Below are 21719 nucleotides of genomic sequence, written 5' to 3' on the forward strand. Positions count from 1 at the left end.
AAACATGGAGTTTAGCAGTTGTGACAAAGACCCTATGACCTACAAAGCCAAATGGCTCTCCTATCTGGTCCTTTACAAAAAAAGTTTGCCAAAACCCAGTTTAGAAGAATCCTCCTAATATGGTCTTACCTATTTTACCTTACTAGTTATGTGAGTTTAGGGAAGTCATAACTTTCACATCTCAGGTTCCTCATGTGTAATGAGATGGATAACACATCTTAGAGATTTTATGAAAATTACATGATTTAATACGTAAAAGGTGCTAAACACTGTGTTTGGCACATAGTAGATGTTCAATAAATATTATGCTCCTACTTATTTTCCACTTCCTTTAAATAAAATGCATTATTCTGCTATCATGGCAAATCTAATGAAACTGCCATTTTTGTTAGTCAAAATTGTTCAATATTGGCAATTTTACATGGCTCAATGTAATCATACTTTAGCCATTTACTATTCTCATTGCTCTCGTTTAAGTTGTAATTGCTGAGCTTGTATCTATCGTCACCAAGGTAGTTTTAGGGTTAGCTAAATTGCCACAAAGGGCTGGAAACCAAAATCTATTAATAGCATTGTTCTATCCAAATGTGGACACTTTGGGTGTCTGAAACAAAACACTGTATTTGTATTTCACTTTGTCACTTGTGTAACACAGGGAAATTTGCATTCAATGCACCTATGGTGGGACAGATTAGGGCCTCTTTCCTGCTGCCCTAAATAGAAGCTTTTTAGATAAAGGATATTTGCTTCCACCCTACCAAACAGCACCTGACTTAAATTTCAGCAGACTCAGTGAGCTTTCACAGCACTGCGACAATCACTCTTGGCACTGAGCAAAGTTCTGACACAGTCTACCACAACATCCTGGGAAGAACTGCCGAAGGGAACGTGGGGCTCAGGATGCCACAAAATTTGGAGACTGTCATTCAAGCGCACTTGAAGATGATATTCTGGGGCTTAGTACAGATCCAAAATAGGAATTCTTTAAAAAAGTAAAATGGGGCTTCTCCAAGAACAAGACAGGAAGACCGACTGGAACATCAATGGAATATAAGTGTAAGAAGTTGCAGATAGGGAAGTATAGGATGAGCTTCATGAAAAGGAGGCAAAATCAGGAAACTGAAAGACTAATCAAAGTATTCTTATCAACAGAAATGAATAAAGGCTTTAAGTTCAGTGCTAAGACTATCAAAGGAAGAACAAACCCAATTTAATCCAATCAACACTTATTAAATGCCTACTTTATGCCAGGTGCTGGGTTAACACAGCTAGAGACATTAAGATAAATCAGACACAATTTCTACCTTAGAGAAGTTTCTGGGCTGGTGGGAGGGAGATGAACATGGAACCAAATAACTTTAATATCATGTGATAAGTGTTATAATACTAACAATAATAGCTGTCATTTATTAATTGTGTAAAATGTAAAGCAAACACAGAATGGAAAAATTAGTTTTGCCTGGAGAGGTCCAGAGAGGGTAGGGAGGAGGGGAGTAATTACAGTCAGCACTTGAAAATGACCAAAAGTTCATTAAGCAAATACCGAGGCAAGAATGAGAGTGATGTGCTATGGTTTCAGGACAGAATGGATTGGTGTAATGGTTAAAATGAAGCTGACGGAAAACCTTATAAGCCAAACTTAGGAATTGTGACTTTATTCAGTAGGCATTAATTCTCAATAAGCAGGAAGCAGCTTGGTTCAGTCTGGTTTAAAAAGACCAGAGAATACTTTCCTAGAGAGCCATGAGGCAGGATCATAGGAAGAAGAGAGACTAAATGGTTCTGCCTGTGAAAATTTAGACCAGAAAAGTGGCAGTAAGAAGAGAGAAGAGGAGATGGACACAGGATGCAGCATGTCTTCAAACTGAAATGCAAAAGTGGAGGGAGACATTCTGAAGACCTAGAAGAGAAACAGATGAAAAGAATTGTGGTGTGGGAGGAGCAAGGGACGGTAGGCAAGGAGAAGACCACAGTTAGGTCACTGGCCTTGGGAAAGGGAACATCTTTTTTTTCCTCAACCAGTCTGGGCAACATGCTGAAAACCTGTCTCTACAAAAAGATACAAAAAAAATTGGCCAAGTATGGTGGTGTGTGCCTGTAGTCCCAGCTACTCGGGAGGCCGTGTGTGGAGGCTCTGGGGCTTGAGCCCAGGGTTTCGAGACTGCAGTGAGCCGTGATGTCACATGTCACGTCACTAAAGAGTATTGAATGATACCCAAGAGAGAAAAAAATCTGATTTCCTTAGCCTGGTCCTCAAAGTATTCTGTAATGTAGCTTACAACCTATTCTTCTGATCCATTGTCACCTCCTTTATTCTTCCCTCCTGAGGGTTTAGAATCCCCAATGTCTTCAGGACTCAGGTGGGTAACACACAAGGGGGTGAAGTGGCAAGGTCTGAGGCCCTGAAGTGGTGAGTCCATGGCTCGCAGGACGTTATATTTTCTTTTTAAATTCACTGAGAGGCAAGCAACATATATACACACAGAGATGTTAGAAGTTTAACGTTTATCTTGAGAGGCTTTACCTTCTAAAATTTTACACAGCATCAATCCAGCCTTCTCTGAGCAGACTTCCCAGTCAACCAGGCTTATAGACAAGAGTTCCTTCTCATGTCTTATTAGGGTTATAAGCATGTCCATCCCCATGCTTATTTTCTATATCAGTTACCTGTACATACAAGATGCTATCTCTCAGAGTGTACAGGTCAAAGCATGAGCTTTGGATTCAGATAGCCCTGGTTAAAATACTGGTTTTGCCACCTCTGGGCTTGTATGACATGTGAAAAGCTATCTAAGGTCTTGGAACCTCACTTTCCTCATTTGTCAAATGATAATAATATTAATAATAATACCAACCTTAAAGGGTTATTGTGAAGATAAAATTAAACAATGTATCAAAAATACTTCCTGGATTGCCTGGCATATAAACCCTCAATAAATATTTTTTAAGATATATGGTTTTCCCCAACATGATGATAATTTAAGGAAGGGCAAGAACCATATCTTCTGAATTCTTTATACCTTGAGTTACTAGAGAAATATCTTGGGAGTATTTGATGCTAAATGTATGTTTAGGAAATGGGTTGATATTTACAATAATCATTATTACTAAAAAACACACTGGGCAAGGCAAACTTTTCATGGGCTGGAGAAATTATCACTAATTGCTAGGTTTTAGGGCCTTAATTTGGATTACTGAGATGCTTCTAAACAATAAAAAACAAAAATTACACACATAAGTATATGTGTATATATATGCATTTATATAATTCTTTACATACAAATGTATATCTGTAACACATATATGTTTACAATTCTTTACCACTTGCAAAGTGGTTTCTCACAAATTTTGATGTAGAGTTCCTGCAACTACGGATCAATAATAATAGCCAATACCAACTTTATAAGATACCTATTATCATAATTTTATTTTAGGGAAAGGGAAACTGAGGCTCAGTGAGGTTAAACATACTTGGCCGAGGTCACACACCGTGAATAATGAATGGAATGTACTCTATCGCAGGTCAACACAGTCCAATCTTTCTCTAATCTTTCATAGGTATCAAAGACATGAAGCTTGCCAAGAGTATTCTAAACATTTAAGAGTAACATTACCCTACAGTTAATATGGGAATTGAAAAATATCTCTAATAAGAATTTCAACAGGGAATATGGGGGATCAAACATAGTGTCCTAAAAGGATGCTGGCCAAGATCTCTTGAAGATAGTTGTGTTTTATTGAAACACTGCCACAGGATTTTAAATACTGTCAATCATACATGTGTGGGCTTCAGTTTCCTCCATCAGTAACACATGACATCAGGCTCCTCGCTATAAACGACACCATCTAAAGGAAACGAGTCATTGGTCTACCTTGCTGATTGCCTCTAACAGGTCTAATTTTTGATCTCCCAGTAACGTGCAGGCTCTGTAAGGATGGGAACTCTGACTTGACAGGAAGAGAGCATGTGGTATGTTAATTTTTTTTTTTTGAGACGGAGTCTTGCTCTGTCGCCCAGGCTGGAGGGCAGTGGTGGGATATCGGCTCATTGCAAGCTCTGCCTCCTGGGTTCATGCTATTCTCCTACCTCAGCCTTCTGTGTAGCTGGGACTACAGGTGCCCGCCACCACGCCCAGCTAATTTTTTGTATGTTTAGTAGAGACAGGGTTTCACCGTGTTAGCCAGGATGGTCTCAATTTCCTGACCTTGTGATCTGCCCGCCTTGGCCTCCCAAAGTTCTGGGATTACAGGCATGAGCCACCGTGCCTGGCTGTGGTATATTAATTTTTAAACAGAAAATGGGAGCAAAACCAAGGGGACAGGGCATCTCCAATTTTGCAGTCTGACTCCAGTGCTTTCCAAAAACATGCAAAACCAAAAAACAAACTGACAGAGTAATTAACAAGTCATCAATAAAACAGAAATCAGAGTTGGGCATGATGGTGCACACCTATATCCCTGGCTACTCAGGAGGCTGAGGCAAGAGGACTGCTTGAGCCCATGCGTTCAAGACCAGCACGGGCAGCATAGCAGCACAGTGAGACCCCTACCCTGTCTAAGAAACAAAGAAATCAAATGGAAACAGGAGTGTTTTAAAATGGGGATAACAGAATGGAGCATGCTTAATTGACTTAGTTTCTCTGACAGGGTATAAAGCTCAGCATTCACAGTGTAAGCAGATGTAGATGTTTGATCATATTTGATTTAGTATCATGTGTCATTATCACAGGAGACTAGAGAATAGAATAAAGACAGGGGAAAAAAAAATGGATCTGGTCAAAGGTGAGGCAGTAGGAGATCAAGTCCCTTGCTATAAAGGCTTCATTCTGCTCCTCGAATTTGGTTGGAAAAACTCACTCATGAAAAGAGTGTCTTGTCCATTTCAGAACCCCACTCTGGTTATTTCTAAATGAGGTAACCTAATGGACTTTTCATAAGAATGGGTCTCCTGTTCTCCCACAGCAATGTCACCGAGCTTTGAACATTTTCTGGTGCCCCTGTACAAATCAGTTTAGTCTCTGGGTTTCTGTTTATTCATGTGAAAGGAAGGAGACAGAAGGAGGTCCCTTGCAGTCTGACATCACGATGCCATGCTTTTCTATAAAATATTTCACAGCAATGGGATACAGTCTATCTCTCTTAGCACAGTGTTTGGCTCATAGTGGTGTCATTAAATGATTATCAATTCACTAATTATTGACTAGCAATGATAATAGGTAACATTTCTTGATGTTCTTTGATGTGCTAGGCACTGTTCTAAATATTGTCCGGGTTTTAACTCCTTAATCCTCCCAACAATCCTGTGTGGTGGGTCCTGTTGATGGTAAGTGCTCAGCTCCTCTAATTACCTTGAGTCACCCATTGAACTCTGAGCCTCACTTCTTCACCTGTAACAGCTTGCAAGATTGTTGAAAGCCACTAACTCTTTAGTACTGAGGAGTTCTAGGCACTGTTCTAGGTACCGGACAGGCATCACATGTACTAGACACAACTACAGTCCATGTGGTTCTCAGCAGAGCATCCTGCACATAGAAAGCCTCCAAGAAACGATGGGCATTATTAAGGATGTCAGGCATTTTCTAATGCAAGGCTGCTCCCATAGTAAGAATATTCCTTCTAGTTCTGATTTATGAAACAAATAGTTCATCTGGTGACAATTTCCACTCTTTTCCTGTCAAATACTATCACTAAATAAATTTTGAATTTAGAGTATCGATAAATGTGTCCTTGGAGCAGTTTACTTACACTAGCCTAAAAATTCGTGCTGTTCTGTGATGAAAATGGGAGAAATAAAAATAATGTATGTTTTTCTTCAATCAAAAATCTATTTTGAAATCATGAGTATTTGGTGTTAAAATTCCTTTGGTTTATAAAATGGTGGCGAGAGTACCTTTTAATTAAAAAATATTAATGGGCAAAATACAAAAGGTGGCAACTGTATGTCATTTGCAAAAATGTTTTCTGCAATTTAACTTGTCTATGAAATCCAAAAGTCTTGGATGCACTGATGAAGACTCAGACGAGCAGAATGTCAAGGAGAAGAGAGTATTGTTCCTTTGTCAGCAGTCATCTCCTAACAACAGGCAATACCATGCCTTTCTTTATAAGAATGCTTTGGTATCTTCAGATTATTCTTTCAGTGAAAAAAAACGCAAATATGGATTTTCAAACTCAATTTCTTTCTCTATAATTATCTATATCATGGATAAACAGAAAACCATATCCATCTGTCCATCCATCCATCTTTAACCTAAATGATCCTATGGCCAGAATGGAAAAAATGCAGGATAACACGTCCATCTTTTCATTTTAAGAACGGTATGTAGTTTAAAAAATGGAAAAGTATACAAGTTTTTATAAACAAACTTTACTGAGACATAACTTACATACAATAAATCCCACATATTTGAAATATCAAGTAGATGATGTTTGACAATGATACAAAACATTTTCACCTCCTTCACTCCCCTTTACAGTCAATTTCCCTTTTATCCCCTACTCCAGGCAACTACTGATCTGACTGCTATCCCTACAGGTTAATCTTGCAAGTTCTAGAATTTTGTATGATTGGAATCACATAATATGTGCCCTTTTGTGTTTAACATGTTTCACCGAGCACAATGTGAGATTCACTCACATTGTGTGCATCAGTAGTAGGTTCCTTTTTATAGTTGAGTAGAGGTTTTGGTGTGAACATAAAATTTATTCTCCTCTTGATTGATATAAGGGTTGTTTAGAATTTTTGGTTATTCTAATCTCTTTTGAAATTGTTGGGCTAGAATTTTTAAGAACATATGTTTCCATTTCTCTTGCGTAGATACCTCGGAGTGGAATTACAGAATCATCTCATAAGTTTGTGATTAACTTCATAAGAAACTTGACATTTTCAAATCAGGTGACTCCGTATTATACTCACATACAACATACATACAACACTGGGTATGGCTTGGTATGGGAATTTAAGCCATTCTACTGGGTGTAAAGAATTATCTCATTGTGGTTTTTATTTGCATTTTCTTGATGACTTAATATTTCTGATCATACTTTGATGTGCCTTTTGGCCATCCTTATATTTTCTTTATGAAGTATCATTTCAAATAATTTTGCCCATATAATTGGGTTGTCCTCTTTAGTTTTAAATGTTCTTTATGTATTTTGTATACAAGTTCATTTTTAGATATATATTAAAAGTACTTTCTTCTTGTCTCTGGCTTGGCTTTTTCACTCCCTTGACGGATTCTTAGAAAAGCAGAAGACTTTTAATTTTGATAAAGACCAATTTAGAAGCCAAGTGTGATTATGTGCATCTGTAATCCCAGCTACATGTGAGGCTGGGGCCACGGGATCTTTTGTGCCAAGACCTCAAGTCCAGCGTGGGCAACAGAGCAAGACCCTGTCTCAAAAAATAAGAAAGAAAGAAAAGAAAAGAAATAAAAAGACCAATTTATCAATTGTTTTCTTTTAAACTAAGGTGCTTCTGGGGACATGTATAATATTTCCTTGCCTATTCTCGAGGTTGTGAAATTTTCTCTTATGCTTCCTTCTAGAAATTGTATAGAATTAGGTTTTAAATGTAGGCCCATTATTTATTTCAAATTAAATGTTGTGTATAGTGTGATGCAGAAGTTGAAGTACATTTATCTTACTAAATGAAGTTCATTTAGTTATTCCAGTACCCTGTAGTGAAGAGACCACTCTTTCTCTCGTTGAATTGCTTTGGTACAATTTTTGAAAAACATTTGGCCATATATGTGTGAGTATATTTATGGAATTTCTATTTTGTTCTACTACCATAATCTACAAGTTAGTCTTTATTCCAGTACCATATTACCTTAGTTATTGTAACTTTATAGTAAGTCTTAAAATTAGGTGGGCAAGTCCTCAAAAGTTTGTTCTTTTTCTATATGAGTTTCACTACTCTAACGTCTTTGCACTTCCATACAAATTTCGGAATCAATGTATTCATTTGATTTTTAAAAATCTGGTGTTACATTGTGATTGCAGTGAATCTACAGATCATCAGAATAATGGACATAATTTTAACATTGAGCCTTCTAATCCACAAGTGTGGGATATCTCACTGTTTATTTAGATATTTAATTTCTCTTAGCAATGTTTTTACAGTTTTCTGTGTAGTCTTAGATATATTTTGTTTAGCTATTACATAGTAATCTTGTATTTTGCACACTAAGTTATATTATTAGTTCTTGTAGGATTTTTTCTTCATACAGGTTAAGCATCCCTAATCTGAAAATCCAAGATCTGAAATGCTCCAAAATCCAAAACTTTTTGAACACCAGCATGAAGGTCAGAGGAAATGCTCACTGCAGTACTTCAGATTTTAAATTTTTGGATTAGAGAAGCTCAACTGGTATGTATTCTGCAAATATTCCAAAATCCCAAAAAATACAAAACTGAAAACACTTCTGGTTCCATGTATTCTAGACAACACTCAAACTCTAGATCTCATAGTTTTTTATATAAACCATTTAATCTATAAATACAAATAATTTCACTTCTTCCTTTCTAATCTTTTTGTCTTTAGTTCTTTCTTGCTTTATTTCACTGGCCAGGGTCTTCAGAACAATATTTAATAGAAGGTAAGTAGCTGGGCGTGGTGGCTCATGCCTGTAATCCCAGCACTTTGGGAGGCTGAAGTGGGTGGATCACTTGAGGTCAGGAGTTCCAGACCAGCCTGGCCAACATTGTGGAATCCTGTCTCTACTAAAAATACAAAAATTAACTGGGCATGGTGGCAGATGCCTATAATCCCAGCTACTCGGGAGGCTGAGGAAGAGAATCACTTGAACCTGGGAGGTGGAGGTTGCAGTGAGCCAAGATCGTGTTACTGCACACTAGCCTGGCTGACAGAGTGAGACTGTCACACACATACAAAAACAAAAAAAGTAAGAAAGCGAATGGTCTTGTCTTATTCTGTAGAGAAAAAAATTTTTTTAACCATTTAGAATGATGTTACCATAAAAATGTAAGTTCACCATAAATATGCTGTTTATTAAGATTTCTGTTATTTCTACTTTTCTGGTAAGTTTTTAAAAAATTGTGGATCAACACTGAATTTTGTCAAATGCTTTCTCTGCATCTATTGAGAAGAATGTATATTGGACATACATTCTATAAAGTGTTCTATAGATGTTAGTTAGGTCACATTGATTGACAATGCTGTTCAGATCATCAGAGTGAGGTTGAAGTTTACAACTGTAATGGTAAATTTATCAATTTCTGCTTGAATACTCAGTGTTCACCTTATGTATTTTGATGCTCTATGTTAAGAATGCAAATGTTTAGAATTGTTATGTCTTCTTGGAGAACGTAACCCTGTATCATTCTGTAATTGCCTTTTTTTTTTTTGACGGAGTCTCGCTCTGTTGCCAGGCTGGAGGGCAGTGGCATGATCTCGACTCACTGCAACCTCCACCTCCCAGGTTCAAGCAACTCTCCTGCCTCAGCCTCCCAAGTAGCTGGGACTACAGGTGCATGCCATCATGCCCAGCTAATTTTTGTATTTTTAGTAGAGATGGGTTTCACCATATTGGCCAGGGTGGTCTCAATCTCTTGACCTTGTGATCCACCCGCCTTGGTCTCCTAAAGTGCTGGGATTACAGGCATGAGCCACCACGCTCGGCCTAATTGCCCTCTTTATTCTTTTCACTCTTGTTCTGAAGTCTGCATTGTCTCAACTCAATATAACCACTATAAGTGTCTTGACTGTGTTAGTGTAATACATCTTTCTCCAATACTTTACTTTTAACCTGAGTACTTAAAGTGTGTTTCTTCTAGAGAGCATATAGTTAGTTTTTTTTTGCCCCTAATCTGACAATCTCTGTCTTTTAACTATTGTGTTAAGACTATTCACATTTAAGGTATTTATTGATAGACTTAAACTTTACCATCTTTATACTTTTCTATTCATTGCTTGTTTCTCTCTTTTTTCTTTGACCTTTTCTGATTTTAACTGAGTATTTGATGCCATTTCATTTTATCTTCTCAACACACCATTTATCTTTCCTTTATAAAAAAATTTTTAGTTTTTGCCTTACAGTTAACAATATACGTTTTTAAGTAATCTAAGTCCACTTTAAAATAACACTATTCTTCACATGTATTGCAGGTACCTTATAACAAAGCATTATCTATTCCTCCCTTCCATCCCTTGTGACATTGCTGTTATTCATTTTACTTATCTATATGGTATAAAACCTAATGTATTATTGTTATTATTGCTTTAACCAGTTAGCTTTTAGATCAATTAATAAGAAAAAAAGGAATGTATTTTACCTTCATTTATTCCTTTTCTGACATTCTTTCTTTCTTTCTGTTGATTCAAGTTTCTGATCTGTATCATTTTTCTTCTGCCTGAAGAACTTTTATCATTTCTTGCAGGGCAGTTTGCTGACACTGAATTGCTTCAGTTTTTGTTTGTTTGGGCAAGTCTTTCCTTACTTTTATGTTTGAAGAATAATTTTACTGGATGTAGAATTGGCCATTTTTTTTTTTGTTTCAACCCTTTAAAGTTTTCACTCATTTTCTTCTTGCTTAAGAGGTTCTCATTAGAAGTGTCCTGGAATTCTTATATTTTCTCTGGAACTAAGGTATGTGACGTTTGTTTTTAAAATCTGACTCCTTTCAAAATTTTACCTTTGTCGTGTGTGTGTGTGTGTGTGTGTGTGTGTGTGTGTGTTTGAGAAAAGTAGTTCAAATATTTATCCTGTTTGGTGTTATCTGAACTTCTTGGATATGTGGTTTGATGTTTGTGATTAGTTTAGGAAATCTATTGTCATTACTATTTGAACTATTCTTCTGTCTTCTTCTTCTGATATTCTAGTAGTGCATATGTTACATCTTTTAATATAGTCCCACAATTCTTGGATGTTCTGCTCTGTTGTTTTCATTCATTTTACTCTTTGCATTTTGGTTTTGGTGGTTTCTATTGATTTACCTCCAAGTTCACTGATTCTTTCCATGGCTGTGTTGAGTCTACTGATGATCCCATTGAAGGCACTCTTACTCGCTATCACAGTGTTTTTTATTTCTAGTATTTTCTTTTGATTGTTTATTAGTTCCACTTCTCTGTTACATTAGTCATCTGTTCTGGCAAATAGTTTACATTTTGCATTAGTGCCTTTAACATATTGATCATACTTATTTTAAATTTCCTTTTTGATAAATCTAACATCTGTGTCGTATCTGAATCTGGTTCTCATGATTACTTTGTCTCTTCAGTTTGTTATTTTCTTACCTCTTGCATGCTTTGTAATTTTTTGTGTGTGTGTCTGAAACCTGGACATGTTGTATTCGGTAATAAGAACTTGGGAGGAGGCATTTGGGGATATCCAATAAATAGTCCACTAGAACAAAGGAAGGGACTGGAAGATAGCATTATGCTTCATTGATGCCAGGAAGCAAGAATCTAATGGGAGCAGTCATCAAGAGCTTTCTTCAGCAAGAGTTTCTAACCTGGGAACCTAAACAGGACTGAGGGGTGTGTTTCAGTCAAACTTCAACATAAACTTTCTTATTAAACTTTTCAACTACCAACTTACTGTGATAAGTCTTACCACAGAGCCTTATCCTGGGAACTAGAGATGAGATACCTAACCCAGATGAAGAGAACTAAGGAGAGCTTTCTATAGGAGGCGGTATCTAAAACTCAAGCCAGAAGGAAAACTGGAATTATTCAGGTGAATGGGTGGGTGTCAGGAAGGTAGAGAGTATGACATTTGAGAACCCTTCAAAGTAGTTCAGCGGGCCTTCAGCTTAGAGGAGGAGAGAGTATAGGCAAAACCAAACACCATCACCATCACCACCGACAACCACCACCACTACCATCACCGCCACTGCCACCATCACCACCACAATAATCCAACGTCTTGGACAGAAGAACAGACTGCTTTTTAAAACTATAAAATGCTCATCCCTGGAGGCGTTGAAGCACAGGCTGTCCAACCGCACAGTAGGGATGTTAGAAAGGGTACATAGGGGGACATGTGGCTATATTGTAAGGGGGACACTCAGCCTCTGTTCTTCCTATTCCCTTGTGGAAGGACTTCCCTGACTAATGCTCTTGGCCTCTCTCCTGCCCTCCATTTGCTACTCATTCAGCCCTGTCCCATGTTCTGTCCTCACTTGAGACCTGTGTCCTGATGTAGTCTGCTTTCTGCCAAGCCTTAAAAGAGGCAGTGCTACTTGTGCCAGTGACTGGGATGATCCATTTAGAGAGGAAACATTCTTAGTAAATAAATTTGTCTACAGATATAAATTACATTCTCCAAAGACTTTTATCAGGAATGGAGCTGGTATTTTGTGGTCCATTGACCTACCACTTGTGTTTATTTCTCATTGACAGGGTCTTTTTTTTTCTTCTTAAATTGACCCCATAAATCCTTGGAAGACATCTAAAGTCCTTTCCAACACTCAGAAGTCTTTTCCCCTGAATCATCAAGAAAACAGAGTTCAGTACCCTTGTTTTAAGAACGCTGAGAAATAAATTATATATATTAAAGTTAGTAAGTTTATAATTTAGAAAGCTAGTAAGAGTTCCATTAAAAGGGGATAAAATGAAAAATCAATGGCTCTATTGGAAAATTAGGAGAAACAAGTTATGTTCTAATCATATCAGAAACTTTACTATGTAAATATAAAATTATGCTCGTTTCAATAAGAGTATAGAGCAGTTCACACAAAAAAGAAATGTGAAAAAACAAATACAAAGATATAAGAAAGCAGAACACAATATCCAGAGGCGAAGTGATAAAGATAAGAAAATGTGCAGATGACACACCGGATAGTTAAATACATCTACATTTTGTTTGGTTATACTGGATTCTACTAAGTAGTATTCTCGTAAGAACATCACATAAAGTAATTATTCTACTTCTTTTGACACTTGTTAACTATAGACCCCATTGGTCTCTACAGGGAATTCTAACCATAATTAAAGACTTGGAAGACAATCGCAGAAGGATAAAGGAGTAGAACAGCTCAGAAAAATCAGCACTGAAGAGAACAATGTTAGCAAATGCATGGAGCCACATTCCAAAGGTCCTAAAAACATAGTGATTTTCCCTTTACTCAATAGCATATGCAGAATTGCCCAATTTCAAGGTGCTGCATCTCAGCAGAATATTTTTAAAAAGGAAAAGAAGTACAAGTGGGTGATAGTTGCAGCATAAAAAAAACAGACCAGAGGCATACTTCTATTTTGTAGGTGATGATTTAGAAATATGATAAATCAATAGGAATCATTTGTCATTATATGACAACTATTTGTTCTTGTAGACATCTAAAGGATACCCATGGTTCATCCATGAAGTAGACCAAGGAAACCCTTTATACATTCAAAGCAGCTTTTAAAAAATACTTTATATTCTGGGGAGCTCTGAGTGCTTCACCTCTGAAAACAAGTCTTTCAAGTTGGCAGGGGAAGGAACCCTTCACAGATAGAGGATTTGAAGCCAAACGAGGTGAGGTGATGTTAGCAACCACCACAGGAAGAAACTTCAAACCTGAAGAGATACTTGACTGTGCATAAAAGAATCTGAAAGTTGCCTGTGAGCTTACACCTGGCCCCAGTAGAGCCTCCTCATCAGCATTCCAAGCCAGGCCCCAGAAAGCTAGGGACAGAATCTTACAAGCACAGAAACATACACAAATTTCTTTCCTTTAAACCTAATCTCATGATTTCAGTCTATATGTCCTAATGCCTCTCCAGTGTTCTAACCATCTTACTCTTTTTAAAGTGTGCTTCTGCAGGGAGTTAATGCTACTAGTACAGCAGCACCCCCCCTTAGCTAAGGTTTCGCTTTGTGTGGTTTCAGTTACCTGTGGTCAATTGTGGTCTGAAAAATAGATGAGTACGGTACAATAAGATATTTCAAGAGACAGAGAGATATTTACCTAATTATTATTATGGTATATTATTATTAATCGTTCATTTCTTCATTAGTTCTTGTTAATCTCTTACTGAACCTAATTTAAAAAATTAAACTTTATCATAGGTATGTATGTACACACTATATAAATAGTGTTTGGTAATATCTATGGTTTCAGGCATCCACTGGGGGTCCTGCTGGTTGTAACATCTTGTCAGTTTCCTCATTAATAAGTTAAATTAAAGTCTTAAAGATGTTACAACCAGCTCAAGGGAGAATCTGAACAGCAGACACAATTATAGATCAGGAAGACTGAAATAAATGTGTAAATGGGAGGTAAAACTCACCTTTTCCACAGTGGCTAGGCAAGTCAACTGAACCTCTATGGAACAGAATTTACATGTCAATGGAGAAAAATTATATTGTATTACTCTCTGCTATTTACAACTCACAGAGTTATAAAATTGCTCCCTAGAATCAAAGAATTAGATAACCCAAAATGTTGTGCTATAGATGACCATGCATAGTTTTCCATGGAAGCACAATTTTTTTCCTACCTGGATCACTGACTATCTTATTTACCACTGTATTCTGAAAACCTGGTACATGGTAGATGGTCCATAAATACTTGCTAAATGGATGAATGAATGTTCACTATATGTCAGTCATTAAGCTAGGCCCTTCACATTCATCGTCCCATTTAATCTTCCCCCAAATTCTTTAAGATAAATATTATTTTACTGACAAGAAACTAACGTGTGGCATTATGTTTTTATTACATGTCAAAGGTTGGTGTAGAGGGCAGCAGGGAGGATTTGACTCAGACCTAAGATCAGAAAACCTATCTCTGTTTTCTTCTTCTTTTTCTCTCCATTTAATATATGTCATTTTTATTTACTGTCACTGGACCATGTGCCTCTAAATCAAGGGATGTTTGTATATAACATTGATATAACATGCTTCCTCAATGAGCATGATATAGGAGATACTTGCTTTAAGAAAAATAAAAGAACAGCAGCACTCAGGAGAATCTAAGCATAAATAAGAGATACATGAACAATCTTTTCTGCAGTCTTAAAGATTAGCACAGGATATGTACCAGCCCAGAATATTTTGTTTCCCTTAGATGTTCCTTTCCCTCCTTTCCCAGGATAATAAAGCTGGATGAATTCAACATCATGTGTATTGTTTTGTTATCACAGATACCATCAGGGCAACACTTGGAAAAGAGCAGCAGCTGACATGCGTTGTATGCTGTGACTGTGTACCACCTTCACAGCAACACTATGAGGTAGATACTATTAGCATCTCCTTTTCTGCAGATGACAAGCTGACATGCACCCAGCAACCTTTACAAAATCACAAGGCTGTGATGCAGCTGTGGGCTGTGACCTGGTACTTGTAACCACTCCCCTGTCCTCTCTTAAGTCACTCTACTGTCTGCACAGCCTGGTGAGGTTTGCTCTGTCATCACATCTTGAGTTTTACAAACCTCTTTGCCCTGTTCATCACAGCCTCCAAGAGTACTGGGATTCCCACAGCTTCTAGCATCACAGGGCTGGTAAATGCACACTGGCTGAAGTCCTGAAAGCTATTTTCTGGCCACTTGGCACTTGTGATCATTTGGGTATTTTGCATTCACTCTTAGAGAGGCAGGGGCCAGAGAACAGGGGAAGAGTGGTCTTCTGAGGCTTCAAATAGGTGAATGTCAAAAAGATGTAGACCAAAAGTTAATCTGAAATCATTCTCTCTGTTCCCTAAGTCCCCAAGTAATTCCCTGCTTTCTTCTTCTTGCTGGAAAATAGGCTGCCCTCAAAAGGAAATAACAGCATGTTTTTCTACACTTCCAGGTGAGTCCTGAGATGAATAATAGCACAATGCCGACATATAAAAGGAGTCAATAAATGGTTAGCTTAGTGGTTTACCTATATTATTTCATTTAATTTTCACGACATCTCTCTGAGCCAGGTACTATTATCTTTATTCTAGAGATGAGGTAGTGAGGTTAAGTAACTTGCCCAGGTCAAGCAGCTTGCCCAAGATCCCAAGAAAGTAGTGATTTCCCAATACCAGGTAGGTTTCATGAAGACCAAGTCTGCCACCAAAAGCATACGACAACTGTTTGAAATACATACCTCATTCCCACACTCCTGTCCTCATGTACTTAGCAGAAAACCTTGGGAAGTGGGACCATTTATTCCATAAGTATTGAAGCATGAATCTTTATTTCTGAGGACTGTAAGGCTCATCCTCGTCAAACCATTATAAATGCTTATCCTTCCCACAAGGGGACCTCATAATTCTCACCCCTAATAAAAGATAACACTGCTTTCAAATAAGATCTTGAAAAAGGCTTTGCCATTACTATCACACAGGCATTAAAAAACATTAAGCAGCCATTATCTGATGAAGGCTACCATAATCAGGCAAATGGTTACTAACTGATTGATCATGGTTAGGAGTAGAATAACTGACCTTAGATGGGCTTTTCTTATACTCTTAAGGGAGGAACTAAGAAAATGAAATGTAGACACTTGGAATCGAAGCTAAGTACCCACACTGCCTTCTGAATTTCAGAGATTTCATCCAAAAGGGCCATTGACTCTAGTTGGGAGTGACAGAGAGGAAATGCATAAAGGACCATTTTTATATTTAAGATAGAAGGATTTTACTCTCGTTTGTTAACTCAACTTGAGCTACAATTGGGTGTTTTCCCTATATATTTAGACATACCAATGTGGTCAGCAGGAATCTAGGATCATTTAGCTCAGCATTTTTTTTTTAAACATTTAGTGCTTAAATGTTTAAAAAAAATTTTTTTTAAATCAATCAAGTTTTCTGTATGGTTCAAATATATACAACAGACACAAAGGGAGTGGTTTTGGTTCACACACCCGCCTCTACCCAAAGCACACCCACATCCCTTTGGCAGTCAAGAGCTCCATGAAACACACTTAGAAAACCATCGACTGAGACCTGTTCTAAGAAGGTGAACTGACCTGCCCCAGATCTCACAGCTACAGCCTAAGAGCCGAACTGCAAAAAGAAACACTTTCTGCTTAACAAGTCCCTTTTCAAAGTAATAGGAGTGAACAGAACGAGAGAGATTAGGATTTGTCATGATAGAAAGCGTGGGTTTGGAAAGAGGTTTGTCATCGAGAGTGCTGAGCTATTTCATGACAAGTCACTTTACCACCAGAGTGAAAGCATTTTCTCAGAAAAAAAAGATCTGGACTAGAAAAGACTTCTTAACACTGTTTCCCCCTTGAAGCCACACAGTTTCGGTTTACAGAGTGTATCCTCAGTCCTATCTTTCACTGCACTGTTTGTGAAGGGAAAAGAGAAGTGTTGCCCACATACAAGCAGGATCTTAGGGTGAAAGGGCAGGCAAGGTCTAGAAAAGCCCCCTTATTCTGACGGGCTACCATGGTGGGCATATTTGCTCCATCTTGCCCACTCCATCCCCCAACTGAGAGACTTGATCTGAAGGCCCTTTATGGTTCACTATCCTGTCCTATTTTCTGCTTTCAAGTACTTATTGACCTCCACGTATATTTGAATACCCTTGATCTAAATGGAATCATTATCTGTGCCTTGAAACTATTCATCCCAAGGGCAGAGAGTTATTATTATTATATTCCATTTCAGAAACTTGGAACATTGCTAGGTGCAGATACAAGAAGGTGTTCAACAGGGAAATGGATGGCCAGAGGATAGGAGTGTCAGGAAAACCGACTTTCCACCATGGACTCTTTCACATGATTGGATACATGTGTATAACTCACCCAAAGAAGTCAATATACTTTATCTTAGACATTTTTTAAAAAGCATTTTCCTACTTAGAAACCTTTTCTACTTGGAAGGTCTACATAGTGATCCTGTAGCCCAGTTCATGTGAAAGACTTCCTTCTTTCCTTTCTCTATGATTGGTATGCTCTTATTTTCTCTAGGATCCCCCAACCCTGCACCCTGATTCCTATATACTTTTACAGTGGATGCTCACAATCCACTGTTTTCTATAATAACCATGTATGTTTGTTAAATAGCATGGCTCACATGGATCTGGAATTTATCACCCCTTTGAAAGTAAACCCATGCCAGAAAATTTCAGCAGGAAGATGTTGTTTCATGGTAAGGGTATGGGAAAGGCTATCATGACTGGGAGAAAGAAAGAAAAGGAGTGAAATATCTGGGATACTGCATACTTTACCAGTTATGTCATGCTGTTTGAATGACTCACTGTAGATCTGATACTGATTCGGACAATGTTTCTTCAACCACTTGCAGACATCCTGCTGGGTCCATAGAGCCACCGGTTTAGACAGCTTCACCGTAGCTGACTATAAATAAAGAAGGAAAGGAAGATCTGTCAATGCTGGCCTCATGCCTAGGAAGACACTATAGTTAAAAGTCTTAGAGTACGTTAAAGGCTACAGACTGGATTCCCTGAAGATAAATATCTAGTTCTTGTTTCCCTCCTAACCTCTGTAGACCTTCTCAATACTGCTGAAAAGCACAAAGAAAAGGTCCAGGTGGAGAAGATGTGAAAATGATCTAACCATCTCTGCTGAGAAAAAATCCCAAGGAATTCCTAGGAAGTAGTGTTTTTTAATGAATACTCTTGCAAAAAACAATGGGGTTGCTAAGCAATTAATTACATTAAAGGGGAGAAATAGCTGGCCCCAAGTACCTTTCTTTGTATTCCAAGAAGATATTTATCTCTTGCTATCCCTGACATTTCTAGAGCCTAGTACAACACTGGCTCCAGGAAGTGCTAATAATATTTTTAGGAATGAATGTCACTGGATTTAGATAACTGCCTACTAAGAACTGCAAGTCTGCCTGGGGGCTCTGGACTTAGGGTCGCCCTGAAACACCTGGGGGCATTAGTTATACCAAAGTGGGGAAGCAAAAAGTCAATTCCACCAGGATGTGGAGAATGGTAATAAGATAATGGGGCAGTTAGGCTTTATACAGAAGCCAACTAGTCAAGGTCTTTTTTTTGTTCACTGGATCTTTCAGGGAAGTATTTATGAGGAAAACATACACACACACACATATAAAAACGCAGGGAGTGAGAAAAGCTTAGCCTTTGACAGATGATGGATTACAAATACGTTTATTAGTGAATAAGCATCAATTTCATGCCCACGGGATGACCATGCTCTGATGGTCTCCCTCAGAGATCCCAGGAATTTGGTTTTGGACAGATTAATGCTTCACTATCTAGAATTTTTATCATGTTGGATCAGTGTTTGCCAAAAAAGTAAGGCTATCGTATTGGCAGCTGTTTGAAGGCTCCTGGGTGGTACAAGGACATGGCCATTATTATCCCCGCTCTTCTCCATACGCATAATTTCCTTCCACTTCTCTATCAAATCTTTCAGATTAAGGCGAGGGGAGAGCCTTCATTTGGTAGGAGTGTGATTGTAACACCTGCTGACATACGTGTTGTTGTTGTTTACTTGACAAAGAAAGGGCTTGCTTCAGTCTCAGAATCTTTAAAAAAAGGCAGTATATCTAGCATCTAATAACTTTTTAGAACTTTTTAGTATATTTAAAGTTATCCTTTATTTTATGGCAAATAATTATGGCAAAATAAATTTTATTTTCTGTAGCAATATCTTCTTTGCTTTTTAAACAAATTTGAGTGTAAAGACACAACTATCCCGTGGGCCAATTTTTAATAAAAAAATAAACAATGGTGCAGATGGTGACAGAGTCACAGTGAAAACAGTGGAAGTAATATGGAAGCGATTCAAGGTTGGAAAGCACAATGCTCAGGTGTTTTTTTTTTTTATTTGTATATTTCCAATCATATGAGTCCTTGGGCCATTCCTTTCAAAATAATCACAATGATGATCACATTTTATTTTGTATTGTGATATTTTTCTTTTATTAATTGTAGATTGTATTTTCCAAAGATGATTTTATATATGTCCATATATTCTATATGTATGTTTTCATATAGACGTATATACATACATATGTATCTGCTTTTCATTCAATGGGACTGACATTTCTTCCACTAATATGTGGGGTTGATGCTCCCTCCTACTCCATTTCAGCAAGGTATGTGACCTTCCTGACCAATGTATACAGTGGAATTGATGCTATGTGACTTCTGAGGCTAGGTCATAAAAAAGAAACAGCTTCTGCCTGATTCGCTCTCTGGCACTGACCTTTGGAAACAACCACCATGCTGTGAAGAAGCCCAGGCCACACGGTGAGACCATGTGTAGGAGTTTTGGCCAATTTGTCAGCTAAGGTCTCAGTTGTCAGTCATCACCAACCACCAGACAAATGAATGAACAAGCCTCAGGTGATTCCAGCCACCAGCCTTCAAATCTTCCAGCTGAGGCCGCCAGATACCACAATAGAGAGTCAAGCCATCTTTGCAGTGCCGAGTGAATCCCTGACCCGCATAATCCATGAGCATCGTAAACAGTTGTCTAACGCCGCTAAGTTTTGGGGTAAATTGTTTTGCAGTCTGATGATGGGAGGGTGAGATCTGTTATAATTTTGTGTTCCCCAGAGTGTCTTGTTTTCAGTAGATCCCATGTACATCCACAAGGATTAAGTGAATTAATTAATTAAATGAAACAGCATTCACAGACATAGCTTGCCATTTAATTAGCAGTGACTTTCACGTTCAGCCCTTGCTTCTCTACCCTGCTGTGTGTTGTGCCTATATGGCTCCTAATCAAACATGCCTGCAGCCCTTCATACTGGGGTAATGGGCTGCAGCCATTTTCCCTCTAACCTCTGTGGGAAACCATATTGACTTTGCCTAATTTTGATGAGGAGAGGAAGACCTTGGGCATGGAGGGTATAAATGAATAAATGTTTTTATTGTTGATGATGTTTAGGTTTTTTTTTCTCTTTGCTCATCATCATGTTCTTTCCTTTGCACAACTAGGAAGCTAGAATTTTAGATCTTTTAGCTAGAAATCACTTATCACCATGTTTCACAAGTCAGCACCTCTGAATCCAGTTCTTTCCTGCTCTACAAATGTTCCTTCAGATTAGCTGAATGAGTTTATAGCTGACACATCATTACTCTGAAACTCTTGCAAGTAAAGCTAATCACATCTTTTGAAAACTCCTGTAAACCAGTCACAGAAGGCTGTAAATTAGGAAGGGAAAGGCAGAAGGATAAAGTTGCTTATACATCAATATACTAAACTTTTTCCTTCTTGGAAGGTCATTCTTTAACTTGCTCATTTCCTGGGAAAGGGAGGACGCTCAGCCTCCACTGGGCTTCAGGTGGAGATTTACCCAAACACACTAAGCTGACTCAGAATGCATCCTCACCAGCCCACCATGTATGCTTTTGTTCTAAGTTTTCCTTTTATCATGAATTCAGAGATTCTGAGGCTAACACTCAAGAAGTTGCTTTGCTTTATTCTTCAGCATATACTCTTACTAGGCATATACTAGTAAGAGCACATACTCAAAACTTTAGGCATAGATTTTTAAGACTGTATGAGGCTGGGCACAGTGGCTCATGCCTGTAATCTGAGCACTTTGGGAGGCTGAGGCGGGCAGATCACCTGAGGTCAGGAGTTCAAGACCAGCCTGGCCAACATGGTGAAACCCCATCTCTACTAAAAATACAAAAATTAGGTGGGCATGGTGGCATGCACCTGTAATCCCAGCTACTCAGGAGGCAAGAGGATTGCTTGAACCTGGGAGGTGGAGATTGCCTTGAGCAGAGATCGTGCCATTGTACACCAGCCAGGGTGACAGAGCAACACTGTCTCAAAAAATAAAAAACAATGTCTCCAAAAAAAAAAATTAAGATGCTATAAGCCTACAAAAATGCCTCCA

The 21719-nt window shown here is 38.1% G+C and overlaps 1 protein-coding gene across 6 annotated transcripts in view; it reads right to left on the minus strand.

The window, feature by feature from the left end:
- SAMD12 (sterile alpha motif domain containing 12) overlaps positions 1-21719 on the minus strand; it is a 460705-nt gene that overhangs the window by 257680 nt on the left and 181306 nt on the right. For 5 of the 6 annotated variants that reach the window (XR_004370994.2, XR_009214825.1, XM_032760320.2 and 2 more), the window contains exon 3: positions 18100-18229. Coding sequence is in view for 4 of the 6 variants with exons in the window: in XM_032760320.2 (XP_032616211.1) it covers positions 18100-18229 (130 nt within the window). In the remaining 2 variants the exon portion in view is untranslated. The remainder of the gene's footprint in view (positions 1-18099; positions 18230-21719) is intronic. The other variant, XM_032760319.2, reaches the window with a different exon arrangement.

The sequence above is a fragment of the Hylobates moloch genome, unplaced genomic scaffold (genome assembly GCF_009828535.3).
Source record: "Hylobates moloch isolate HMO894 unplaced genomic scaffold, HMol_V3 SCAFFOLD_9, whole genome shotgun sequence".
NCBI lineage: Eukaryota > Metazoa > Chordata > Mammalia > Primates > Hylobatidae > Hylobates > Hylobates moloch.